This window comes from Suncus etruscus, chromosome 5 (genome assembly GCF_024139225.1).
Source record: "Suncus etruscus isolate mSunEtr1 chromosome 5, mSunEtr1.pri.cur, whole genome shotgun sequence".
NCBI lineage: Eukaryota > Metazoa > Chordata > Mammalia > Eulipotyphla > Soricidae > Suncus > Suncus etruscus.
This window is the reverse complement of record NC_064852.1, coordinates 156,095,676-156,123,337: the sequence shown is the minus strand read 5'-3', so window position 1 is coordinate 156,123,337 and position 27,662 is coordinate 156,095,676. Positions and strand designations below refer to the sequence as shown.

At 57.8% G+C, this 27,662-nt stretch overlaps 1 protein-coding gene across 2 annotated transcripts; it reads right to left on the bottom strand.

Annotated features, from left to right (window-relative positions):
* DENND3 (DENN domain containing 3) lies at window positions 1–27,612 on the bottom strand. 2 transcript variants are annotated; one of them, XM_049773850.1, is made up of 23 exons: window positions 27,478–27,612; window positions 23,956–24,211; window positions 23,321–23,436; window positions 22,708–22,850; window positions 21,947–22,058; window positions 20,160–20,279; window positions 19,820–20,038; window positions 17,675–17,790; window positions 17,063–17,218; window positions 13,440–13,536; window positions 12,621–12,724; window positions 12,145–12,347; window positions 9,880–10,401; window positions 7,583–7,842; window positions 5,403–5,573; window positions 4,920–5,049; window positions 4,662–4,769; window positions 3,957–4,096; window positions 2,569–2,729; window positions 2,195–2,328; window positions 640–758; window positions 437–574; window positions 1–359 (listed from the first exon to the last, which is right to left on the bottom strand). In XM_049773850.1, exons 1-23 carry the CDS (start codon window positions 27,598–27,600, stop codon window positions 159–161), a joined length of 3,849 nt encoding a protein of 1,282 aa, XP_049629807.1. In that variant the 5' UTR covers window positions 27,601–27,612; the 3' UTR covers window positions 1–158. The 2 variants fall into 2 exon arrangements, with proteins under 2 accessions (XP_049629807.1, XP_049629808.1); XM_049773851.1 differs by lacking the exons at window positions 1–359; window positions 437–574; window positions 640–758 and having other exon boundaries at window positions 2,212–2,328; window positions 2,569–2,637.
* Between the last annotated feature and the right edge of the window lie 50 nt (window positions 27,613–27,662).

Below are 27,662 nucleotides of genomic sequence, written 5' to 3'. Positions count from 1 at the left end.
CTGGACTCTTGAGGTGATTGGCTCCACGGCTTGAGTTCCAGAAGGTTCCTGACCTGACCGGAACACCAGCAGAGAAGGACTGTGCCCAGCTGAGTCTGTCCACGACGCCCGGGGTTAGTCAACAGTGGGGTCCATCAAAGCGCGGCTGCCCGGCAGCCTCACTCCACCTTCCAGATGGCAATCTTGCCCTCTTGCGCACCTGAGCCACTCAGCACATATCTGTCCTCAGCCGAACACAGGGTCTGCACTGCGTCAGCGTGTGCAACCAGCTCCTTCTCCACCGTCTTCCTCTCAGCATCGATCACGTAGATCTTCCCCTTGGTCTGGCCCTGTGAGAGGCCCCTGCCGCCCACCCAGATCTGCAAGGAGGAAAGGAGGTGTCTCAGGATCAGGGTGGCCCTGGGGAGCTGAGGAACAGCTGCGGTGGGCAGCTCACCTGCTTCTTTACGCGAATCATGCACTGGATCTGGGTGCAGTCAGGCAGAGAAATGCACTCGGGGGGCCATGCCATGTCCCTGAGGCTCCAGATGTAAACAGAGGCATAGCCACTGCACACGGTCCACAGCTGCTCCTGCTGAGAGTGGAGTGAGCAGGCGCGCAGGACCCCAGCCCAGGCCGCCCCGCAATCCCGTGGGCTACCTCGGGGAGCAGCTGGAAGCACAGAAAGCACATGCTGGTCTCTCTGAAAGTCTCGTTAATCTTTAACTCCTGCCTGAGGAAGCCATGGAGGGTCACGACCATGATGCTGCTGGCAGTGCCTGCGAGGACAGGAGGGGGTGAGGGGGCGCCTGTGAGGGGCAGGCATGGGGGAAGGCCATGGGTCACACCGGGCTGGGCAACTCCTGAAGTGCCCCTCTGCTGGGAGCGTGGGCACTATTTTGAGGATGGGCAAGGGAGGGCAAGGCTGGGCAGGGTAGAGAGATGCAGGATGGGCCAGCTGAGTGGGGCTGGGCAGAGATACTGGGACAGGCTAGGCAGGGATGGAAGGACGAGCAGAGACAGAGAGATGCAGGGCTGGGCAGGCCAGGAGGGGCCTTGCAGAGATACAGGGCACGAGGAGCGGGTGCCAATGGTCAGGACCAGGTTAGCCCTCGAGGCCGCAGCCATGATCAGGGCAGCCTGTGAGCAGAAAGGAACCCCAGGAAGGAAGGACATGTGACCATCACTGGTCTTCACCCAGGAGGCAGCAGGCCTGTGCTGGGAAGAAGCAAAGGGTGCCTGCGCCTGCAGAAGGGGAAGGAGGTTGGGGAGCCATGATCACAGGCCCTCCCCCATGAAATCCCGGGGGGGGGGGGAGGGGGGAAGGGTGTCAACATGTGAGGAAAACAGAGTAGGTGGTTCTGAGATGTTCATGAAGCCCCCAAGAGACCCTGAGGGCTAAAGCACTCCTGAGGGGTAAGGCAAGAAGCAGGGTTCCGTCACCCCGACCAGATCAATCCCTGGAGGGGCCAAAGGTGACACGTGGGGCTGGAGGGTGGGGGACGCATGGGGTGGGGAGAAGCCATAGGGCAGCCGGGACAGGGCAGGACAGCAGAGTGAGACCAGACAGGCCGAGAAAGACACAAACACCCTCTGAACATGGCACAGACAAGCACCGGAAACAGCACCTGCTGCCAGACACCCTCACCCCCTCCTTGCTAGCTCTCCCTGGGAGCTGTAACCCACCACACGACAGGCATCCCAGCAGCGTGTAGGGAGGCGTCCAGATACCGGCAGGTAGAGAAGCGACAGCTCAGGAGGGAGGCAGGGCCACATCTGGGAGAGGCTGAGGAGGAAGCAGAGCAGAGGGGCCCGCAGGGTGGGGTACAGGAAGATGCCTGCAACACTTGAGGGGGAAAGGCTGGAACCAGAGCACAGCAGGGAGGGCTTCTGCCTTGCACACAGCGCTCCCCCAAGCACAGCTAGGAGTGAACGATTTCTGAGCGCAGAGCCAGGAGTAACCCCTGAGGATAGCTGGATGGGACTCAAAAACAAGCATAAAAGCACAAAACTAAAGTTGGGGCAGAGCACAGACCTGCAGGCTGGGGCAGAGAGAGGCCTGCAGCGTTGAGGCAGGGAGGAGCCTACAGGGCTGGGGTGAAAAGGGGTCAGCCGGGGTGAGGCAGGGAGGGGCCCGCAGGGGAAGGAGAGGGCCCTGTAAGGGTGAGGCAGAGAGGGCCTTAGAGGGCTGGGGGAAGAAGCCTGGCCCACTTACAGCACCACAGGTGACCCCCATGAGGCGTAAGGGCCAACAGCCCCCCACAGGGCAGCTGAAATCGGCTGGTCACCCGCAGAGAGCGCACGTTCCAGGCCAGCACCGTCCCGTCGGCGCTGCACGAGTAGGCCTCACTGGAGAGACAGACGCCACTGTGACCCCGCACCTCAGCCTGCCCAGCCAAATCGCTCCCAGTGGGTAGGTCTCAGGTCTTTCCAGAGGGGTGATGGGGACCCCATCCCCACCCAAGCCCCCCTGTGGGCCTCTGAGGGCGGGTTCTGAGTGGAAGTGCCGGGTCCCCGGGAATGCCTGGGGTGCCGCAGGGGCTGGGACAGGCCCAGACAGATCCCCCCCGAAACCCGCTCCTGGCGCACCTGGGCCCCTGCGCCCTGTCCCGCAGCACCAGGCCGGTGACGCTGTAGCGGTGGTCGGTGAGCTGTTTGCTGCAGGACATGCTATGAACGTTGAGGATGTAGATGATCGAGTCCTCAGAGCCCACCCACACCTGGCTCTGCTCCACCATCACCATGCAGTTCTGGGGGGACATGGGGCAGGGTGGGCACCCGGCAGTTCTGGAGGACAGAGGGCAGGGTGGGCGCCACCAGACCCAGCATCAACAGGTTCCCCGGGGTATGGAGGATGGTGGGGACTGAGTCAAGGGTTCCCACAGAAGTCCACAGAAGGCCTCCTCCTTGTTTTATTGGATGGCTGCTATAGGGGCCTACTACTCGAGGAGCACCCCAGGCCATGCTTAGGAGCATCCCTGCGGTGTTCGGTGAATGCTCCTGGCAGGGATGGGCTGTGTCGCCCGCAAGGGGAAGGCCTCACTCCTGTGCTGTCACGAGCTGCCGTCTGCCTGCAGCTGATGGGCCATTCCTCGAACACAGGGTGTTCCCGGCCATCTCCGCAGCGGAGCACACTGTCCTGCCCACGCTGTGCTCACCTCCAGACACCGTCCTGAACGCTCCCCCCATTTTCACAGGCCACAGGCTGCAGACCCCGTGGAGAACACAGCCTCTGAGCACAAAAAGCCCAGGGGAGGGTGGGGCGATGATGAAAATAAGGTGCTGGTGGGAGTCCCTTCCCCACAAGGCACCAGACAGGGGCACACTGGGGTCTAGTTTCGTTCCTTTGATGCCGGGCTCTGGGTATAGAAAATGGCTGCTTCCTCCCAAGCAATTTGGGGGGAGGGAGAGGCTCCACCCTGGACCCTCCCAGCTTCAAATGTATTTTGCAGCTCTTGGCTTCTTATGACAGTGATTCAGGCATGACCCCACCATGGCTGGGCGATACACACCACACCCCAGGCAGAGCTGAAGCAGGAGACACTACAGACGTACCACCTGTACACCAGGGGCAGGTGACGGGCAGAACCTTCAAAAAACTTTTACAATCTTCCTTCTAGAACCCACCTTCTAAAACTTCTAGAATCTTCCTTCTAGAACCTTCCTAGACTGTGCAGGCCTGGAGGGCACAGACCACAGGCAGGGCACAGCTGCAGACAGCGAGAAGCATCCCCAAGCACAGAGCCATAGCAATAGCACAGCAGGTAGGGCATTTGTTTTGCATGTGGCCGACCCAGATTAGATCCCCAGCATCCCATAGGGTCCCCTGAGCCTGCCGGGAGCGATATCTGAGTGCAGAGCCAGGAGTAAATCCCTGAGTACTGCCAGGTTATTGGCCCCAAAATAAAACAAAGCAAGTGTGGCCTCTGAAGGTCAGCCAAAGCCCCAGAGCAGAGCAGGGCAAGTGCCAGGCTCACCAGCCGGGAGTTGCCCAGTTTGAAGCAGTGTTGGTGCATAGCCCAGGAGGACGCATCAAACACCAGCACTTTGCCAGCACCTAGCGCGCACCACAGCTTGGGGTGCGAGTCTTCTGCCTTTTCCGCTGGGTCCAGGTGACCTGTGGGAAGCAGGCCAGGAAGTGAGAAAGCTGGGAGATGAGGGGTAGGTGCTAGCAATGACCCCCGACTCGCCCCAGGCTCCCCTGGCCTCGGCGTCCAGGCTGAACTGGCTCTGAATAGGGGCCCCAGGACAGATACAGCCTGGCCCTGGGCATCTCCCCCAGATCTAGAGCGGGGGAGAATAGGCTGAAGAAGGGGGAGCAAGGGGCCAAGATTGGAGGAAGGAGGTGGAACAATGGGGGAGCTGCTGATAAAATTCAATTCCCACCTGGGGAAAGGAGGGGTGCAGGGTCCCATCCTTCTCAAAACAGTGGGGTGCCAGGGACACAATTGGGGGATGGGACCCCGTGCCTCTTGGGGACCCCAACGACAACCTAAGAGCCTTGGCGACAGTGACACATCAGTCACTGCGAATCAAGGCCCCACCTCAAGTTCTCAACTTGGAAGCCCCCTCCACTTCCTACCCCCAGAGCCAGCCCTAGCCTCCTCTTCGGCAGATCCCAGGCACAGGGGACCACACCCGTCAGATGTGAATGGGGTGGGGTGTGGGATGGGGTTCCCTACCCGGGGTATACAGCAACATGTCCACGGCCTGTGGTCGTGGTTCCCCCGCCGACGGGTTGATCTTGTGCTTCAGCGTCTCCGAGGTGGTCTTGGGGACGGCCATGGGCGCTGCAGACAGAGTCAGGGCAGCCACTCACCTCACAGCCCTCCATGCGAGAGGCCGCAGGACGAAGCCCCAGCACAGGGCGAACCCCAAGTCAGCACCAATGTGGCTGCGGAACTGGACTCTCCCGGGCGGCCCCTGCGGGCCTCACTCACTCTCCTGCTGTAGCCTGTCCAGGTAGGCGAGTTTGGACGCGGCGTACACGGCGCCCGAGGACTGCAGCGCGCCCACCACCGCATCCATCAGCAGCACGTGGGTGAGCGCCTGCTGGATGTACTGAGGGTCCTGGGGGAGACACGACACTGCTTCAGCCCAAGCCGCTTCCGGACGGCTACTCCCAGCCCCTCAGTCCCTGGACCTTCTTTTTGCTGCTTTTGGGGGGGTTGGGGCTGGACCCAGCAGTGCTCCGGGGTTACTCGTGGCTCTGTGCTCAGAAATTATTCCTAGTGGTGCTTGGGGGACCGACCCTACGGGAGTCCAGGGATTGAACCCGGGTCTGCTGTGTGCCAGGCAAGTGCCCTCCTCCTCCTCCCTGCTGTCCCATCGCTCTCACCCGCCCTTGGGGCTGCCTCAAGGCTGCTGTTCCTTCCCGCGGTAGGAACCCCTCCGGTGGGGCCCCCAACCCAGCCGCTCCCCACCTTGTGGTCCTCCGCCAGCTTCTTGCCGGCCCACATCTCCTTCACCATGAGGTGCCACAGGTCGCACTCGCCCTTCAGGTTGGCCTCGAAGGCGTCCCTGCGGGACTGGGTCCTGATCTTCAGGACTGGGATGCGCAGCAGCAGGAAGGCCGCCGTGCCGCTCCGCACTTCCTGCCAAGGGCAGCAGCAGGTCAGGGCGGGGACGGGGTCCTGCGAGTGGGACCTGAGCGGGTGGGAAGGGTGGGCCCGGATGGGATGGGGATAGGTCAGTGGGCAGAGGGGCGGGGCCAGTCGGAAAAGGGGTGGGGCCAGCGGGGTGTGGGTGGGGCCAGATGACGAAAGGGCAGGGCTAGATGTGGTAGGGTGGGGCCAGGAGCGAACTGGGCGGGACCAGATGGGATGTGGGTAGGTCAGTTGGCAAATGGGCGGGGCCAAATAAAGGTGGGTGTGGCCAGTCAGAAAAGGGGTGGGGCCAGTGAGGTGTGGGTGGGGGCAGATGACGAAAGGGCAGGGCTAGATGTGATTGATAGGGTGGGGCCAGGAGCGAACTGGGCGGGACCAGATGGGATGTGGGTGGGTCAGTTGGCAAATGGGTGGGGCCAAATAAATGTGGGTGGGGCCAGTGAGGTGTGGGTGGGGCCAGATGACGAAAGGGCAGGGCTAGATGTGATAGGGTGGGGCCAGGAGCGAACTGGGCGGGACCAGATGGGGTGTGGGTGGGGCCAGGCGATGAAGGGGTGGAGCCAGAAGGAGAAAGGGTGGAGCCAGCTGGAATGCGGGTGTGGCCATGTAGGGAAAGGGCGGGGTCAGCTGTGATGTGGGTGGGCCAGGTGGAGAGTAGGCGGGGCGGGGCCTGGGTTGGGAGGGAGGGACAGGGAGAGGCCCAGGCAGGAAAAGGTGGACCTAGGGGCGGGGCCCTATGGGGATGGTGGGGCTCGCTTGTGAGGCGGGGCTAGGCGAGGGTGCAGGTGGAAATACGGTGGGGGAGGCCCCCAGAGAGATAGCACAGAGGTGGGACGTTTGCCTTGCATGCGGGAGGGACTAGGTTGGATTCCCATGTGGCCCCCCAGCCTGCCAGGGACGACTTCTGAGTGCAGAGCCAGGAGTAACCCCTGAGCGTCGCTGGGTGTGGCCCATGGGGCTATGGTGGGTGAGGCAGACGGGGCTAGGATGTTTGGGGCAGGGTTAGTGGGTTCAGCTGGGGAACAGACAGGGGTGCGGTGGGTAGAGTGAATGCAGGGGCACAGTCAGGGGCAAGGTGGGGTCTGGAATGGGTGCTGCCAACTGGGTGGCTGAGGCCAAAGACCCTGTGTACGTGTAGGGGTGAATGCCAGGGATAGAATGAGTGGCAAGGCACATGTGAATGGAACTGTTAGGCCAGGGAGGGGTGAGATAGGAAATAGAGGTGCTAGGGTGGGGTGTAATGGAATAGTCAGGGGTAGGGCAAGGTCAAGGACAGGGCTTTGGTCATCGTTGGGACAACTGATGGGACATGTCACGGCCCAGGTGGGCAGGCCAAGGGTGAGGTGAGGTCATGGTCAGGGCAAGGATGAAGAGCTGGGGAGAAAAGAAGGGTGAAAATGGGTGGGGTATGAAAAGGACAGAACAGGGAGAAGGGCTGAGGGGATGGTGGAGGGGCGAGATCAGGAAGAGCCAGCTGAGGAGCTGTTGGGCACCCGGTGGAGTGACCCTCCCAGAGGGAATCAGGGAAAGCAAAGGCCAGTCAGGGCCAGGGGGATAGCACACCAGGAGGGCATTTGCCTTGCACACAGCTGACCCTGGTTAGATCTCCAGCATCCCATATGGTCCCCCAAGCCTGCCAGAAGTAATTTCTCAGCACAAAGCCAGGAATAACCCCTGAGTGTTGCTAAGTGTGGCCCAATCCCCCGCCAAAGAAAAAGAGGGAGGCAATCTCCACAGGTCTGGTCTGAGAACCAGGCAATATGTGTGGGGCCTGAGGAGATTCCCACCTGGTGGTGTGACCATGGGAAGGGGGCAGCCTGGTCTTCAGTGGCTCTGACTCTCCCATACCCAGAGCAGTGGGACACTGAGGGCCTGGAGACCACGTGTCCCCCTGGGCTGGGAAGGCCAGCAGAGGCCCAAGGCAGCACCTCGGAGCCAGCAAGTCCAGTGGGGGACCGCTACCCACAACCCCAAGCCGTCCCCTCCCGATGACCCACCTCGATGTCCCTGAATGTGGCGATGTCCACATAGCCAGGCCGACCGTCCGTGAGGAGGAACAGGCGCTTCTGCGTCAGGGCGATCCTGCCCACACCACGGTTGGTCTTGACGGAGCTCGACAGCTTGTACACACACTCGTTCCTGTCCAGGCGCTCGGCCACAGCAGGCGGCAGGGTCACCTCCAGCGCCTCGGCCTCGGCCTCCTTCCAGCATGTGTAAAAGTCCCGGAAGGTCTCGGGGTCGATGAGCTTCTGGTGCCCTGCAGGTGCAGGAAAATCTGGTACTGTTGCGGCCAGTCTCTCCCACGAAGACCACCCATGTCTCTCTTGGGGAACCCTCATCTCTCCCGCAGGGACCACATTTCCTCCTTCCCAGCAGCACCCCACCAGGGCCTCCTAGAGCCTCTAGGACACAGGTAGGACCCCAGAAGGACTGTGCCCTCCAATGATAAGGGAGTCACCACTAACTGGACTTCTAGGTGAAAAACTGGATGCCAGTTCTAGGGCAAGGACAGGCTTTAGGACTCCCCTGCAGACTAAAGGTCTGTGCTTCCCCCCTTTGTGTCCACCTGTGCCCACCTGCCCCGGAGTTAAGCTAAAAAGGCTCTGATAGCCGTCACAGCCCCTCACAGTTCTGCCCCCTTCTGCGTTCACTGCTGGGAGCCTCAGGTAAGCCTCCAGCCCTGCTCCTGCCGTACCTTGTTTTATGAACTCTCTGTTCCCATGTCCACGGCTCTGCCCCCTGCAGACTCTTCTACCTGGATGCCCCCAGCAGCAGGAAGGACCCTAGCCTCCTCCCAGGCACTCCCAGGTCCTGCTCAAGCCGTTGCCCACCACCCCTGACAGGACCCCAGGTCAGCACGGTCCATGTTCCAGAAATACATGGACCTAGAACACTCCCCTTCATCCTTCAATACCCACCGAAAATGCCCTGCCCTACTAGGCACCACCCCTCTGAACCACACCTGTGGGGCCCCACACTGCACGGCCCCAATCTGAGCTAGGCGCCCTGGCCACAGAGGGGCCCCAAACCCTGTACAAGCATTGGTATGTGCATATGTGCTCCCACACACTCCACAAGGGGCCAGGGGCTCAGCATCTAGAGCCAAGGGAACCAGGAAGGTGTGGCTGGAGCCAGAGCCACAGACCCCAAAGTGAAGCCGAGCTCACCCTAGACCCTGCAGCAGGAGCACACGGACACACACGTGGCCACTGGCCATAGACACCACACACCACACACACATCATATGGCACTGTGCCCCCAGCCAGTGGTCCAGATCCTGTGGGCCTCTGGTTTCCAGGAGTGCTCACTCCCCCATTCCCCCCATCTCCATGTCCCCATTCCCCCTTCCCAAGTGACTACATTTCTGTCCTGCCCACACCCCCAGTGGGAGGCACGAAGGAAACGCACAAGGTACTGTATTTTCTGGCATATAAGACGACCCCCTAATTTTAGACTTCCTCTCTGACTCTGGCCAATCTGAGGCTTTGACAGTGTAGATTCGAGTACAGAACACTGTCTAATTTGCATGTGTCAAAAGCCTGCTTGGATTGGCTGCGCTAGAGAGGTGGTCTGAGCAGCCTTGCAGTGATTGGTGCAGGATCAAGTTGAAAAATTTGTTTCGTGGCAATATCCAGACGATTTTCGTTTAGTGGCATATAGAAACGTTTTTCGGGATATACTTGGCATATAAGACGACCCCCGATTTTCAGCTGACTTTTTTTCATTTCAAAAGTCATCTTATGGGGCCGGGTAGGTGGCGCTGGAGGTAAGGTGTCTGCCTTGCAAGCGCTAGCCAAGGAAGGACCGCGGTTCGATCCCCCGGCGTCCCATATGGTCCCCCCAAGCCAGGGGCAATTTCTGAGCACATAGCCAGGAGTAACCCCTGAGCATCAAACGGGTGTGGCCCAAAACCCAAAAAAAAAAAAATAAAAAAAAGTCATCTTATGGGGCTGGAGAGATAGCATGGAGGTAAGGTGTTTGCCTTTCATGCAGGAGGTCATCGGTCCGAATCCCGGCGTCCCATATGGTCCCCTGTGCCTTCCAGGAGCAATTTCTGAGCCTGGAGCCAGGAATAACCCCTGAGCACTGCCAGGTGTGACCCAAAAACCACACACACACACACACACACACACACACACACACACAAAGTCGTCTTATATGCCGGAAAATATGGCACACGCCCTTTGCCCCCACTTACAACATGCCTGTGGGCCCGTCAGTCAGTGCCTCAAACAGACAGCCAATGCCCCTCTACCCCCAGGCAAACGCTGGCCTGCGGGGCCCACGGCCTTACCCACAGTCAGCGCCTCAAACAGGCGATGGATGATGCCAGCGTCCTTCACGATGCCGGACTCCTGCACTGTCTTCACGAAGTCAGCCAGCGGCAGGTGCTTTTTGGGCAGCTCAAAGTTCTTCACGCGGTCGTCAGCTTTGACGGCATCCCGAGGCTGCTCGGCGACCTCACAGATCAGCCTGCGCAGCTCGGGCATGCGCTCAGCCTGGGCGCGGGTGGCAGCGGGCAGCGACTCCACCGTGCGCTTGACGAGCTCAGCAGGGAAGATGCGCACATCAGTCTTGTAGAGGCTCTGGAAGTCCAGCAGGGCAGCCAGCAGCTGGCCCTGGCGCAGATGCACCAGGCCACGCAGGTAGAGGTAGCGTGCGTGCAGCGCAGCCTGCTCGGGGCCCAGCAGACCCATGGCCTTGCTCAGCTGCGCCTCCAGCTCCATAAAGTAGGTCTGCACGCACTGCCGCACCAACGGGAAGTGGATCTCTGGGATCTTGAAGGTGTGTGTGGATTTTGGGGCCACCTTCAGGACTGAGAAGAGACAGTAGAATAAACACACACACGGGACGTTCCATGTACTCTGGCTGAATGACCTTCCAGGTGCTCAATCTAAGACTATGGGGTGACATTATCTTTGGTGTTTTATGGAAGCACCAACAGATGGTCTTGAATCACCCCAACATGATCATGCTGTGAGGTAACTGCCATCGGAGTTACAGTCAGGTGGGCTAACGGCTCCCACCTTACAGGCATGTAGACAGAAACCCACCCACATTGTCCCTATTCCTGCCACACACATCACCAGGACACCTAGGAGCTGTCCACTCCTCAGGGACACAGAGGTCAGGACTTGGTCATGCATCTACAGGGGATGAGGGTGCTGGCACGGTAGGGGAGCTTCCCAGACAGGCTCAACGGGCAGAAGAGGGGCACAGAGGCCACCACTTGTCCTGTCACCACACAGGACCTCAGGCCCAGTAGGGCCCCGAACACTGGGTGTGCCCTCTTGGTCTTTTTTTTTTTTTTTTTTTTTTTTTGGTTTTTTTTGGGCCACACCCGTGGTGCTCAGGGGTTACTCCTGGCTGTCTGCTCAGAAATAGCTCCTGGCAGGCACAGGGGACCATATGGGACGCCAGGATTCGAACCAACCACCTTTGGTCCTGGATCGGCTGCTTGCAAGGCACACGCCTCTGTGCTATCTCTCCGGGCCAGCCCTCTTGGTCTTTGCACAAACACTGCTCTCCTGAAGTCAGGGGCACCAATACCTTGGCTGTATACCACCAGGGGGCGCCCTTGGCAGGACTTGTGTCTAGGCCAACACCACAAGAGCATCCTCAGCGGGGGCTCTATGTTTATAGATTGACAACCACAGAAGGGCATTCTCAGCAAGGACTCTGTGTCTAGGCCAGTGCTGTCTAGACTCTGAGTCTAGACTCTGTGTCTAGGCCAGTGCTTCTCAAATAGTGGGGCGCACCCCCCCCCCAGGGGGGCTCCGTAAAGGGAGACGCTTTTGACCTCGGCAAACACTCATAACAATCTAAGCCCCATGTTTATGTCACTGTATGTGTCTGGAACTGAGAGTTGCTGTGTCCTGCATCAAACCCCACTTCGAAAAGCTATGCACTGCAAAACATGCTCATTGTAGCCATTAATCCAGACATCGCCTCTGATTTAAAAAATCACCTCAAATTATTTTATATATTTTCGTTTTGCAGGTTAAAGTTTTCTTTTTATAAAAATACTATTTACAGTCGTGCGGGGGGGCACGAAAAATGTTTTCTTCTTCCTGGGGGGGCATGACAAAAAATAATTGAGAAGCACTGGTCTAGGCTGACCAACACAATGGGGTGCAGTGCCCTCAGCGGCAGCTCTGTGCCCAGGCCAACCACCAGGAGGCATCCCCAGCAGGGGCTTGGTGTCTAGTCTGACCACCACCCAGGAGGTGTCCTTGGCAGGGGCTCTTTGCTTAGGATGACCACCAGGGGGTGCCTTTGGCAGAGCTGTGTGTAGGCTGACCATCACTGGGCCTCACTCCTCTGTCTGATTCCATCCTGAACACAAGGATCCCCCCTCTGTCAGGCCCCATTACTGGCCACTCCCATATTCCTGTCTCTTGTTGGTCAGCCTGGTCCCTGGGGGTCCAGGGTACCCAGAACCAGGCCAAACACCCGCCACTCTCTGAGGGTCAGTGCTCTAACCTAATGGGGCCCGGAACATGGGCTGTGCCCACCCGAAGGGAAGCCCTGTCCTCTGTAGGCCAGGCTTGGGCATCACCTGTGCCACAGTCCCAGTCACCAGGCTCCATCTCCATCTTGCGCAACGATGCATTCCGGGGTGGGGGCTCAGGGCTGACGAGGTCCTGCAGGTTGGGCATGCTCACCACCATGCGCCGGTGAGCCGCGCGCAGTGCCGAGGACTTGCGAGAACCCAGCTTCCCCGCTGTGGGCCTCCGTGGGCTGATCAGCATGCCGGGGTGCCTGGGTCAAAGCAGCACCTCAGAGACAGCCACAGCCACCCAGGCACCTCCCAGGCTCCATCTACCAGCTGGGGAAGGCTGGAGACAGCCCCAGAGGAAGCATCATCTGGGAGGGAGGAGGGAAACAGGCAAACACCTGCTGTGGGGCTTGGGGAGCTGAAGCTGGGAGACACTAGAGCAGAGGGCCACAGACAAACAGGAGCCCAAACAGGGGAGGTCAAGGGTAGGGCCCTCAGAAGTGGAAACGCATTGATTGGGGTGTCCACACGAGTACCTGTCCTCCTGGGGCTCCATGTCCAGCTCCATCTGGGCAAAGGCATCCATCTTCCTGCTGAGCCGGGCTTTCAGAAAGGAGTGAAACATGTAGGTGTCCAGGACCTGCAAGGCATACGCTGGAGGTCAGCTCACACGTCTCTGGGTCCCTCCCCAGTGGGGGCCCACAGGCCCAGCACCCAGCGTTCTAGAGCCGCAGAACCAAAGCACCCAGAATTGTCAAGCCCCGCATAGGCTGGATCCAAAGCAGTCCCAAGAGGAATGACCCTCTTGAGCATACTTAGGGACACGGACACCCCACCCCACCAGAACCAGGTGGGCAGCCTGAAACCACACCCCAGAGGACTCTCTGGGTGATGGCAGAGGGGAGTGGGGTGACTGAAGGACATAAAGGGATTCAGAGAGAGTATCAGGAAGAAGCCTCAGAAGGAAGCGGGACGGGGAGATGAGAGATGATTGGATGCAGAGCGGCTGCTTAGCTTAGAAGCCACACGAGGTGGCTAGGGCCTACTTAGAGTAAAGCTTCATGCCTCCTGGCTTCTCCTGACTGCTTGTGGATCATTTCCTCGCCGTTATCCTGAGCCCTCAGACCCGCCGGCCAAAGAAGGCGCAGGCACCTGGCCTGGCCGAGAAATGCCTCCATCTGTCCACCATCATCCAACGATCCAGGACTTTTATTAATTAATTTAATTAATACTTCAGGACATCCTTGGTAAACTCTTACTCAGGGGGCTGGGTCTGCTGCTGTGACAGGGGAGGGATGGGGGCACTCGGGGATGGGGTGGTGACCCCCCCCACAGTGGGCCACATCCACACTCACCTGCCCGTAGAAGCGCTGGTCCCCAGGAGCGCGGGTCCGCAGGAATTCCTCGCTGTGGAACACCCGGTGCTCGTAGTTGAGGTGGGCCTTCACATCCCTAGAGACAGACGGGTTAGAGCTGAATAGGACACATGCTCCACCGCGCACACAACACAGCGTCAACTGGCACACAGTGGTCTACGCTACGCATAGCAGTCTACACCATGCACATCATTCCGCACGGCACACAGTCATCTTGTCTACACCATGCATGGCCTTTATCGTGCCTGGCACATCAGTCCACAGCACATCTGGCTCAGCGGTTCACGACACAGTGTGTTCACAACAACACGGTATGGTATGTGTGTCCAGCCTATTGCTGCTTCACCTGCACCACACCTCAGCGGTTCACAACACACGGAGCTCACCCCATGTGCATTCAGGGCTCCAAAGCTGTCCCAGAGCCCCACAGTGTGATGCGTGTGTCCAGCCTATTGCTGCTTCACCTACAAACCCTTGTACCCAAGCAGGCTCAAGATGAGGCTGCCACTGCCCAACCTCCAGGGTAGATGGCCCCTGCCTGATGTTATTCCCAAACTGCCTGGCAGATAGAACCCACCCACCTACACCCCAGAGAGCAAACTGTTCCGGGGGACCCCATAGAGGAGCCACAGTACCGGGGATTCTCCTGAGGCAGCAGTCTCAGAAGCATCGCTCCAGAGATGGGGAAGGACAGCACGAAGAGGGGCACCATTACCCCATAACCACAGCCCATAATCAAAGGCCACTCTCGGGGCTTATCTCTGGGCCGTCCCTCCTCCCTCACAGAGAGCTCTGGAGAGAGATGAAGTCGCTTTTATGCCCCGTTGTATTGCTCCCAAACATTCTTAACCACGGATGTTCAGATTTGTTGTTGTTTTGGGGTCACGCCCAGCAGCACTCAGGGGTTCCTCCTGGTTCTGCACTCAGTAATTACTCCTGGCAGGCACAGGAGACCATATGGGATGCCAGAATTTGAACCACCGTCCACTCTGCATCAGCTGCTTGCAAGGCAAACACCCTACCGTGCTGTGCTATCTCTCCAGCCCCCCGATGTTCATATTTAACTTCTCCCTGGCATCTCCTGTCCCTGGCTGCCCATCTCTGCTGTCCTGGGCCCTGCCACCCTGCCCATATCCTAGTTCCTCTTGCCCTCTAGAAGCACTGTTGGAATGGAATCTTGTCTCTGGACATCAGACCGGGACACTCCTTTGCCCATCATCAACTGGGGGGAATGCACCAGGAGGAGGGAAGCTGACCCTTGCTGGCAGATTGGATCAGCATACCTTCGACACCCCCGTCTCTCCTGCCCCAGTAGAGCTGCCAGCAGCACTGTCCACACAGCAGGACCATGCTTGGCACCCAGGCATGGCCAGTGGAAGCTCCTGAAATGCATCTGCAGCTCAGCACGGCTGCCCCCAGCCCCTGAGGCTCGCTCTGAAGCATGGAGCAGGGTCTGTAACCCACATCTCAGCCAAGCAGCCATGCAGGTGCCTCCCATAGCCGCTAGGGGACGACAAGTGCCCCTGATCTGTCAGCCTTGGCTCTGTGAATTGAAGCTTCAAAAGCAATAACGATGCAGATGCCGGGGCTGGGAAGGTGGCACTAGAGGGAAGGTGTCTGCATGGCCAGTGCTAGCGTAGGATGGACCTCGGTTTGATTCCCCCAGAATCCCATATGGTCCCCCCAAGCCAGGGCAATTTCTGAGCGCATAGCCAGAAGTAACTCCTGAGCGTCAAATGGGTGTGGCCCAAAAACCAAAAAAAAGAGCAACGATGCCTGGGTGGAAGAAGCTGCCATTCTCAAGGACCAGCGAAAACCACCTCAGTTAAACCTGCCTTGGAGCCAGTGATTGGACAACGAAGAGGGCGCTTACCTTGCCTGCCGTTGCCCCAGATTCGATTCCTAGCATCCCATTTTGATCCCCTGCACCCTACCAGGAGTAAGTCCTGAGCAATCAAGTGTGGCTTCCCTGGAAAAACCAAATTTTTTCTTGAGAGAGGCCTCCCAACAGTGCTCAGGGAGCCGGGAAGCACAGTGGTGAGGGTCTCATAGAGGGCTCAGAAGTGCTTGGCTCCATGTCCACACAAGTGGTGCTAAGGGTTCGAACCCGCAGCCTAGGCCAGGGAAGGCCTGTTGAGCCATGGGCCCAGTGCCACAGGAACTCTACTCCGTCAGACCTTGTGCCTCCAGCCCGAACCCATTCCACGTCCCAACACACCACCACTTTGCATGAAGGATCAGTGCTGAAAAGTCGGCCAGCTCGGTCAGAATAGCCAGAACAGGAAGGAGACTGCTGCCCAGCTGAGAGAAAGGAGGGCAGAGAGACAGAGACAGAAAGAGAGGGGACGGGGTGGGGGGGGGTAGGGGGAGACACAGAATGAAAACATAAGAAGGAGAGCGCTAGAGAGGCATTACATTAAGACACTTCCCACCTGCTGTGGACTGAGCACCTGCCATCTGTTGGATCATCCATATAGCACAGCCTCCATGTTAGAGCTGTCACCACGTGCCAGCCTGTCATGCTATATCTACCACCCCACCCCACATACTCATCACGCGCTGCCTATCAGCTCATACCACATACCCCCTACCATGTAGTATCCATTACTCCATACCACATACCTCGTGCCACATTCTTCTGTCCTGCTAGGATATCCTGGCAGCATACCACATATCATCCCCATCATGTTAAATCTATCCCAATATGCCATATATCAGGTCTATCACATCATATCAAATATATATCAAACATATCCTATCTACCATATCACATGATTACATGCTAAATCTTCCTTACCACGTTATGACTACTATAACTGAACATGTGTGTCATGTGATATGCCATACCACACAAATCACATCCATCATATCCTATCTACACTATGTCATGTCTGTCTTATATGATTTTTTTTTCTTTTGGTTTTTGGGTCACCCCGGCAGCGCTCAGGGGTTACTCCTGGCTCTATGCTCAGAAATCACTCCTGGCAGGCTCAGGAGACCATATGGGATGCCGGGATTTGAACCACCGACATTCTGCAAGCAAGGCAAACACCTTACCTCCATGCTTTCTCTCCGGCCCTGTCTGTCTTATATAAGATCCTATCTATCATCTCCTCCCGAGATCACCACCTTTGCTGTCTACACAGGACTCACACACCATATCCACACACATACTGGCTCCCGGCAGAGGCAACAATAAAATGATGGAAGGTGCCTTTCACAGCCCATCTGTCCCTTGTCCTCGACTAAGCTTTTCTAGGTTTTGTTTTTTTTCGGGGGTGGGGGGTTGGCCCACACCCGGCAGCGCTAAGGGGTTACTCCTGGCTCTGCGCTCAGAAATCACTTCTGGCAGGCTCAGAGGACCGTATATCCATCAATTCTGGATTGCCTGTGTGCAAGGCAAAACGCCCTACCACTGTGCTATCTCTCCAGCCCCCCAGCTTCTTTCTGGAATGACCCAGCACCCCCGGGACGAATGCCGGGCCCCAACAGCATCTACTTGCATCCTACTCAGACATGACTCCCAGAGCAGAAGACTAGGGTCCATATTAGAGAGTTGGGAATCCCCAAGCCCCCCAAGACAGTGGGCTGAGCACACTCACCTGAAGATGCTGACGAGCAGCTGTAGTGCCAGGTGCTGGACCTGGTAGTTGAGTGCCTGCTGCCAGGCACGGCGGCGAGCACGGCCCTCGTTCAGGTCAATGCTGGCACCCAACTGGGCCTCATCCAGCTCTTGGTGCAGCTGGAGTCTCTGCACCCTGCAGAGAAAGACAGTGAGAGGTGCAGGATGCCATGGGCCTGCTCGGCAATGAGAGGCTGTGGCAGCTGAAGAAGTGACCGTCGCATGCAGGGCCAGCCTCCCACCTTCACCCACACAAGCAAGCTGAGCCCCAAGTGGGCTGTGTCTGAGCTCATGGTCCACCCGCACAGCACCAGCACCAGCACTGCGGTGACCTAGCACCCTGACCATTACCGCTCATGGTTCATCAGGGATGGTCACTTGCTCATGATAAGGTGAGAGGACAAAGATGGGGACGGGTAGGGCTCCCTGGCAGAGAGGTTGGGACCCCCACACACACTGGGAGGTAGGAGTAGACACAGGGGCTTCTCCTGCATATCCAAAAACCCAACACTCCAAACCCGGGTCACAGTCTGTGCGTGCAAAACCAGACAGGGTGGCAGGAAGGCGCGTGGCACCCTGTGCTTAACCCCACCTCTGGATGAAGGTCTGAGCCGCCATCAGGGGGATGTCGGGGATGGCTGAGTCATCACTGCTGCAGAGGGTGACGCTCCCACGGTCAATGTTGATGAGAACCAAGCCATCAGCCTCCTGCAAAGCAGTCAGGGAGGCAGCTGCAGGGTGCAGGGTCCCACACTGCACCCCTGGGAACTGCCAGCTGCAGGCACAACCACGAGGGGGCATCACCATCAGCCACCAGAACCCGTGGCCAGTTCTTCTGCATGACACGGAGGGTGCCCTGAGCCAAGCAAGCTCCAATATGCTCAGCTCACTTGGGGACGACTTGGCCGAGCTTGTCAGGCTGCCCAGGGCCTGGTACAGACGTTGCTTGTACAGTTTCAAGGAGCTGGGTGAGAACATTCCAGTACTCACTAGATTACTGCCAACACCCAGCACTCGACCTGTCTGCCAGCTGCCCACTAGGTCTGCTCTCCAGGACTGGAGCCACCAGTGCCAGGCACGGGCCCACGCTGGGAATTTCGGATATACAGAGACTGCGCCTGTCCCAGTGGACAGACACCAAGGGATGTTTACTTCCCACCTCCCCCTGCATGGCCCCTGACCTAGGCATGGGCAGACACAAGCCCAGCGGGAGCTGGTGCAGCAGCTCTGGGGGTAGCCAGGCAGCACCTGAACCAGCATCCACCCTACCCACCATTGGAAGCAAGCAAAAACGCTCAGCCAAGCCCACAACCTGTCCTGATCTTGAACAAGCCTGTTGCTATAGGGTCCTGTGTGACCAAGGACACGCGTGTAGTATCTCAGGGGGCCTGATGCCAGCATCTCCCCTCAATGCACTAGAGAGGCATGGAGACCTTTAGTGAAGGCACCAACCACAGCTGGCACTGGAGCCATTCTGGTCACTCTCCTCTCCCTGGAGGGGTGTCGCCCCCACATCCCCACCTGTCCACTGTAGTGCCCACAGGGGATCTGAGTCTTCGAGGGACTTGGGGGGCAGTAGAAGCCATGACAGCGGGGGCAAGAGGCCCACCATAGACCTTCCTACCACACTCAGGGGCTCCAAATATAAGTCGAAAGACCAGTTGAGGCATCCACCTGCTGGATTGCCCACCCACCCACCTGCCACTGTGCTGTGTATGTGTTACCTGCATGTGCATGCATTCTATGTATAGATATACCATGTGGACATAGGCAGAGTGTTCATGTGTGTATGCAAGTTTTGCATTCCTGTACGTGTATTGTTTTGTGTGCATCGTCCTGTCTGTTATGTATGTGCACGAATGTGCTGTGTACTATGTACATGCACTAATTTCTGTGTATATGTTACCTTGTGTGCACACATGTGTGATGTATAGATGTGCTACCTGTGTGTGCTTATATGTATGCATATGTCCAAACATTGCTTTGTGTGTTCTATGTGCAGTGCGTACACATATATTACTTTGCACATTTGTATGCATTTTGTATGTGTGTTGTACATGTTATCAGTTTGTGTATGTACCTGAATTGCTTCACATCTGGATATTGTACATAGTATACAGAGGCTGCTGTGTACGCATCTTGCGTGTGTGTGCATGTGTGTGTGTGTGTGTGTGTGTGTGTGTGTGTGTGTGTGTGTGTGTGTGTGTGTGTGTGTACTACGGAGATGTACGCATGGGTTCCCTAAGCTGAAGCCTTCTTCTCGGCCAGAGTATCACCCTGAACCTGAGTCCCTCCCTCCTCAGGCCACACACAAGGCCTGGCCTGGGCAGAGGCGGGCCAGCCCTCCTCTCTGCAGCTCACAGGAGCCACCTGAGCTTGGGGCGCAGGAGCATCTAGCCATTGGAGTGGCTGTGAGCACACGCTGGAGCCCATGAAGGAGGAGCACTGATGATGTTGCGAGTGCAACATGTGTGTGTGTCTGCATGCATCTGTAACTGCACATGTACACGTGTATCTGTGTGTGTGTGTCTGTGTGCGTGTCTGTGTGAGGTAACAGACTAGGTGCCGCAATGTAGATCCAATTCTGAGCCCTCAGGATGGATCCCAGGGACAAGAATGGCGGTGCCCAACATCAAACAATCAGACAGACAGAGAGACACCTCCAGCATTCTGGACAAAGCCAGAGACGAGACGGACAGACACAGACAGACATGCGCACCTCCCAGCACCTACTCACCTTGCTGACCTGCCCAAAGTGGTCAAGATGGCAGCCCATGAGGAAGGCGGTGGGAGCCATGAGGAAGTCGAGCATGTGGCCGGGCAGCACGGGCACGAAGGTGTGTTGCCACTGCAGCGGGCGCAGGAGGCCCAGCAAGCACTCGGCCAGCAGTGTGAGTCGCGCCCAGCTGCATGAGAAGAGCACCAGGCGCTGCTCCGTCAAGAGGCTCGCTAGGATCTGCGGGACAGCACCGGGCCAGCGCCAGGCCAGCAGTGTGTGGGACGAGGCCCCCTGCTGCCCTCTGTGCCCAGTGCCCACCACTCCCTCACAGCTCACTACTCCCACTGCAGTCCGGTACCTGCAGCACCTTCTCTGGAGAAAAGCACAGGAAGGGCAGGTGGAGATCCAGGTCCACCACAGGGCTGTCAGGGTCCACCTGGGCGGGGAACACAACCTGTAGTGGCTTCATGTGGAACACCTGAGGGGGGCAGGGGGGCCATGAGTGGGGGGCTCGGGATGCAGGACTGAGCCCCGCAAAACAGGGGAGCCCAGCAGAGCCACCCGACAGGGCGGGTGCTTCTGTGCTTCCGTGCTTCAGGCACCACGTTAAACTCCCTAAAGTCTGGAATTAACTAGGAAACCCCACACAGGCACAGCAAAGACCGGCTCCCCTATGTCCATCCACACACAAGTGGGGGCCCAGGGCTGGCCATCTCAACCCAAGCCATGGGACCACACAGGACTCTCGGCAAGTGGCCATTCCCTGCTTGTCCCCTGGGCTCCAGCTCACGACAAAGCTGCTTAGAGACCAAGACGGACCCAGCACCTGAAGGGATCAGGACATACACGTGGGGAGGACCCAGTTGCGGGGTGTCTCTGAGGTGGTGGATGTAATGGAGCAGCAGGGCTCCCAGCAGGCTCTGGGAGGTGCAAGGATCCCTCATACAGGACCAGCCAAACATGGGGGAACAGGAAAGAAATAAGGGGACAACGGGTGACCAAGAGGCCCCGTAGGGCATGCGGGGAAGTAGGACCATTGGACACAATGGGGTACAGCCACCTAGAGCAGGCGGCTGGGGGCTAGTGGGGACACTGGAGAACAGTGGAGAACAGTGATTCAAGGCAGGTGATCCCTGAATGCAAAACCAGGAGTTGCCCCTGTGCAGAGCTCGTTGTGGTTCTCAAAAAAAAAAAAAAAAAATAAGCTAACAAAGAGAAAAGGTGCCTGGCCTTGCATGCAGCTGATCCTGCTTCCATCCCCAGCCCACATGATCCTGTAAGCATTTCTGGACACAGCCCTGGATGAGCTCCAAAGCTTGTGTAGTGGTGGCCCTGGGGGTTCTGAGAAGCAAGTCCTGGGACCTGAGCAAGAAACCCTTGACCTGGCTGACCAAAAACAGAGAGGACTGGTGCAATAGCACAGCAGAAAGGGCGTTGGCCTTGCACACAGCCAACCCGTGTTCGATCCCCAGCATCCCACGTGGTCTCCTGGGCCTGCCAGCAATGATTCCTGAATGCACAGTCAGAAGTAACCCCTGAGCACTGCTGGGTGTGGCAAAACAACAACAAATTACTGGGGAGACCCCAGGTCAGAAAAGAAGTTTAAGGGGCCAGAACAATAGCACAGCAGGTAGGGCATTTGCCTTGCATGCTGCCTGCCAACCTGAGTTTGATCTTTGGCATCCCCTAAGGTCCCCCACACCTGCCAGGAGTGATTTCTGAATTCAGAGCCAGGAGTAACCCCTGGGATGGTTTTGGTGTGGCCCATTAGTCCTTGGTTTTCTGTCTGTCAGTGACTCACAGGCTATCACTTTTCCCTCAATTTTTCTCAGCAGCTGCTCAGCAGAACTCAAATCCAGACAAACCCGGGTTCAATTCCCGGCATCCCATCTGGTCCCCTGAGTGATTACTGAGCGTAGAGCCAAGAATAACCCCTGAGCATCACCAGGTGTGGCCCAAAACACAAACAAAACAGAAAAGAACTCCAGCCTAGAACCTGACCTCAGAACCAACGACCAATCCTGGCTCCACAATTTGAGGCAATCCTCGAGTCTATTTCCTCCTACTTTGTGCCCTGAGTTGATGGGTTTGTGAGAGGCAGGAGGAGCTTTATTCAGGCAGAGAAGCCCCTCAGCTGGCGCTTACCAGGTGCAGTGGGCCGGGCGGCGGGGGCGGAAGCAGGGCCAGCCTGGCGGCGAAGTCCCTGATGCGCTCGTCCACGTCCAGGGCTGGGCAGACCTTCAGCTGTGGCAGGAGGCTTCAAGGAAACGCCCGGGTCAGCTGGGCCCACGCTAGGCCTGCAAGGGGCCCTCGGTGGGGGTCAGGGAAGGGCCCGGAAGGCCGGAATGCAGCTGATTCCCAGGGGTCCCTGCTCTCTCGGACTTGCACCCACACACTGGGCCTCCAGAGGGAGCTTCCTGAACACCCCAAAGCTCAAGCAGAGACCCTGGATCCCCACCCAGGAGCGAATCCTAAGACCCCATATTCTTTGTGCTCATCAGGCTTTGAGGACCTCACCAGACAGAGCTCAGAGGCTTTATCTGGTTGGAGCTTTGGGGTGCCCCTGTGGCGCTCAGAGAATCGTGGGGTGCTATGATAAAGGTGCTTCAGCCCTTTGGGCTTCTCCCCGGCCCCCAATATTTAGTCACATGAAAGAACTGGGCTTCACCTTCCGGTACTGATACCCCATTCCCATACAGCGTTGATGCCCGAAGTGGCAGGGCTTCACGGGGCACAGGGGATCAGGTGAGGGAAGGAGCAGGGTAGTGTGAGGGGGACCGTGGGGTGAGGTGAGCTGGGTCCATGGGGTGGGTGAGTGAGGTCCACGGGGTCAGTGAATGGGGTCCCTGGGTTGGTGAGTGGGGTCCCCAGAGTCGGTGAGTGGGGTGTGGGTGCAGGCCGCTCACCAGGACACACATTCCTTCAGGGCTGTGTAGTAAGGCAGCCTGGAGACCACACACAGGGCGAAGGGCAAGAAGCAGCCGCCAGCGCAGGCACTGACCCAGGGCGAGTCCCCATGCGCTTTGCCATTGTAGAAGAAGGACTCATCCTGGGAAGAGGCCCGCAGTCAGTCAGAGCCACACGCAGCACAGCGACACCTGGATCCCCAAAAACCCGGGTGCACCCTGCAACTCTCCCCACTGAGGGACAGCCAACCCCCACTCCACCCTCAACAGGTCTGGCCTGCAAATGTCCAGGATCCTGGGAAGAGCCTGGGGGAGCCTGGGGGAGCCTAGGGGAACCTGGGGGCCTTGGGAGCTCAGCCATAGGGCAGGACTCACAGGAGCTCTGCCAAGAGCTCGAACACAGACCCGAGACAAGCCATGCGATGCAGCCACCTAGCACTGCCACCCCGTACCCCGAAGCAGGAGGGATCAAAGAGCTGGCTGGTGAGGGCCAAGGTGGAGGCTGCTTGGGAGGACAGCAGCAGCCTCCTGACTGGATGTGGTAGCTCATGCTCTGAGTGTCTGCATAGCCCCTGGGGGAAAGGTCAGGGCCATGGGACCCACACCCGTGTACCTGCGGGGCACGATAGTACTGGGCCACCACACCGTAGGTCCTGTTCCCACAGACATCGGTCAGCACCAGGAAGTGGACGCGGTCCTCCTGCGGCTCGGAGGCCACACTCAGGCCCCCTGAGCCCAAAGGAAGAGGAGAACTGTCAGGCTCAGATTTCACTGGGGCCTGGGATCCCACGGAGCAGTGGCTGTGACTCGGGCCAGTTCCTGCCTTTGTCCCACAGTGGGTAAGAGGCACAAGTGGTCTCCCCAATCTGCAGGGACATGGGAGGACACCTCCTCCAAGCACAGCAGGGAAGGGCTGTGTCAGATACCCCCACCAGGAAATGCAACTGCCACTGACACAGGTTTCTTTTTTGTTTTTTGTTTGTTTGTTTGTTTGTTTGGGGTCACACCTTGTGGTGTTCAGGGGTTACTCTTAGCTCTGCGCTCAGAAATCCCTCCTAGCAGGCACGGGGGACCCTATGTAATACTGGAATTCGAACCACTGTCTGTCCAGGATCAGCTGTATGAAAGGCAAATGCCCTACCGCTGACCCACACAGTTTGAGAGAGGAGACAGAGGTTCAGCCAGAGGAGGGGCAGAAGACAGCAGGAGGGTCCAGAGAATGGGTACCTCAACACAGTCAGGTGTTACCTGGAAAGCAGAGCTGGGGCAAGGCGGGCAGGTCCACACCATCGGGGACGTTGATGTCCTCGGTGCCGTCCCTGTCACCCTCCATCCGGGGCCTGTCCCTCTTCTTACGGAAAGAGCGTCTTCGGGGCTTGGCCAGAGTTGCTCGGGCACTGCTGGCCCCGGGACCATCGTCCTTGCAGACAAATGGGGGAACGAACACTGACAGCACCTCGGGTTCCAGTGCAGAAGCAGCTTGTGACCCCGTCTTCTGGGCAGCCTAGGAGCAGAGACAGAGTGCTGGAGAGTGCCTGTCCCCTAGGGGCAGAGATGTGGTCGCTGCTAGGGTGTTTGTCCTCTGGAAGCAGAGACAGGGTGCTGGGGATGCTGAACCCTCTAGGAGCAGAAATGAGGTGCTGAGTCCCTTAAGAGCAGAGATGGGGTGGTGGGGCTGCTGGTCTCCCTGCTTGCCCAGCTACAGAGGTGGTGACTGCATCTCACAAACATCATAGGGGCTCCTACACCCCTCAGCAATCACCCCATCTGCTCAGACCCACAGGAGGGACAGGCTGGGCAGGAAGGACCAAGTGCAGCCTGCACTGACCCACAGGCCTGGGTCTGAGTTCTTCTGTTCAGCAACCAAGCAGCAAAGGATTAGGTCCCCAGCAGCCATATGAGGATGGGGGATGTGGGGATGGATGGAACAAGGTAGGTGGGGGTGGCCCAGGAGCCCCACATTGGGCGCATCCCACACCAACTGCTTCCAGGCATCCCATCAGTTGGCTGTGTGACACTGAGCTATAAGGGAGCCTGGAAGGAAAGAGATGATAAACAGACGGATAGGGGACAGAGGAGCAGGGAGACAAATGAACAGAGGGTTCCTAGAGGAGCCAGTAACTCCCCAGAATTCCACCTCTGCTCATGGGGAATCAGTAGCCCCCAACACCCAACTCTCGGTCACATCTTGTTTTAGAAAATTCTCCCATACATTGGGTCCTAGTAGGGTGGTCCTAGCTGATGTCCCTGCCTCACGTCTGCTCGCGTGTCTGCTGCCTGGTGGCAGCACTGTACTGTGCTTTTGGTGCTGCTGGGGGCCTCTGTGCACCTGAGCCTGGGCTGCAGCATCTCCCCCAAACCTGCAACCATCTCCCCCAACCAGCCCTCCAACAGCAGGAACTGCACACACTTCCTCTGCCACACTACTGCTGCCTCTCTGCCATTCCATGATCTACAGACTCCACGCATGTCCACACCCCAGATGCCCCCATTGTGTGCAACATAAAACTGACACCACAGGAGCATGACCCTGCCTGACCACCTGGCCAGGGCTCAAGATGCACTATTAAAGGGACCAGGCAGGAGGACACTCGGTATGTGCTCCTGAGCTTCCCACACATCCAGCCACAGGAACCACAGACATCTCACTCCCTGGCCTTCCTTCCTGTCCCAAGGGGCAGCTAAGGGCACAGACCACAGAATCCAAGAAAGGGGCCGCCGTGGAACTCACCAGCTGGATGCTGCACCCCAACCCTATAACTGGCCTTCAAAAACCAACAGCCAAGGGATCGCCCTGCCCTGTGCTGAGCCATGCATGATCCCATGACCCGCCGAGGAGAGGAGGGAATGGATTAACTGACTCACGGATTCCCCCGGACTCCCTTCCTTAGTAAATCAAACATGCTGCACTCAGAAAAGCAGGCGGGTCAGAGCACTCTCATCCTGAGATAGCTCAGGGCTGTGCCTGCCTTGAACAAGCTGCTCTTTTTTTTTTTTTTTTTTTGGTTTTTGGGCCACACCCGGCGGTGCTCAGGAGTTAATCCTGGCTGTCTGCTCAGAAACAGCTCCTGGCAGGCACAGGGGACCCTATGGGACACCGGGATTCGAACCAACCACCTTTGGTCCTGGATCGGCTGCTTGCAAGGCAAACGCCGCTGTGCTATCTCTCCGGGCCCGAACAAGCTGCTCTTCCCCCAGCCACCAATGTGGAAGTATTGGGGTCACAGTGCTGGTGGTTTGGGGATGAGAACTGAAGCCGGAGCCGAGCATGTGCTATGTAGTAGGGGCACTGAATTCCACGCTTGCGTGGCAGGGCTCCTGCGCACTGTAGTGGGAGTAGCTCAAGAAGAATCTTGGCCCAATACCCATCAGATAAGGAGCAAATATCGAAGATACACAAGACTACACTGACAGAACTTAACAAGAATAAAACATCTAACCCCATCAAAACATGGGGAGAAGAAATGAACAGACACTTCCTCAAAGAAGAATTACAGATGGCCAAAAGGCACATGAAAAAATGCACATCACTAATCATCAGGGAGATGCAGATCAAAACAATGAATGAGGTACCATCTCACTCCACACAGACTGACACGCATCACCAAGAACAAGAACAGTCAGTGCTGGCAGGGATGTGGGGAGAAAGGAACTCTCATTCACTGCTGGTGGGAATGCCGTCTGCTCCAGCCCTGACAGAAAACAACATGGAGATTGAGCTCCCATAGGATCCAGCCATACCACTCCTAGGAATATACCCTAGGAACACAAAAGATGCCATACAAAAATGCTTTTCTCATACCTATATTCATGGCAGCACTTTTTACAATAGCCAGAATCTGGAAAAAAACAAGATTCCCATCAACAGATGAATGGCTAAAGAAACTCAATGGAATATTATGCAGCTGTCAGGAGAGATAAAGTCATGAAATTTTCCTATACATGGATGGACATGGAAACTATTATGCTGAGTGAATTAAGTCAGAGGGAGGGAGAGAGACACTGAATAGTCTAACTCACTAGACTAGGCATGGGATGGACTCTGGGGACACTGGTGGTGGGATTGGTGCTGAAACACTGCATATCTAAAACTCAACCATGAATAACGTTATAAACCACGATGCTTTCCATAAAAAAAAAAAGCCATAATACGGGCCAGAATGACAGCACAGTGGTAGGACGTTTGGACCAGAGGCACCCCGGTTTGATTCCCAGCATCCAACATGGTCCCCTAGCCTGTCAGGAGCGATTTCTGGGTGCAGAGGCAGGAGTAGCCCCTGAGTGCCGCAGGGTCGACCTAAAACCTCCCAAAAATAATCAATAATAGAATAGGCAACTGGAAAGCGCACAGAGGTTAGGGGGTGAGCAGCAGGCTCCAATAGAGAGGTCCTGGGGGTTGTTTTTATCGGGAAGGAACAGGGGGCTGTGCTGAGGGCTGAGGGATCGCTCCTAGTGGTGCCTGGGAACCCCGAGGGGTGCCGGGGATCGGACCTGTCAACCTGTCATCCTGGCTCGCTGGTGCCCAGTGGCAGAGCGCAAGGCCATCCCAGTTCCCCTCGAGCACAGAAGGGCCCCAAATACTGCCAGCAGTGGGTCGCCCTGGACACAGAGAGAGCTCTGCTGGGCGAGGCGCAGAACGTGCCCCGCTTTGGGAAACAAACCATCTAGGGGCGCTGCGGGGCTGGGCAAGTGTCCACCCAGGGCTCCCTCCTCCCGGCCCGGCAAGTGACAGTTCGCCGTCCGTCCGCCCGTCCGTCCGTCCGTGCTCACCTGCTCCGGGCGGCGGAGGCGGGGCCGGCGCGGGCCCAGCAGCGCGCACAGCTCCAGCAGCCCCGACGGCGCCGGGGCCGGGATCGGGCCCGGCAGGTGCTGCTGCGGCGCGGACTCCGCCATGGCGGCTCCAGGTCTGGCGGGGGCTCCGGGTCAGCAGCCGGGCCGGGCCGCAACCGCCCGCC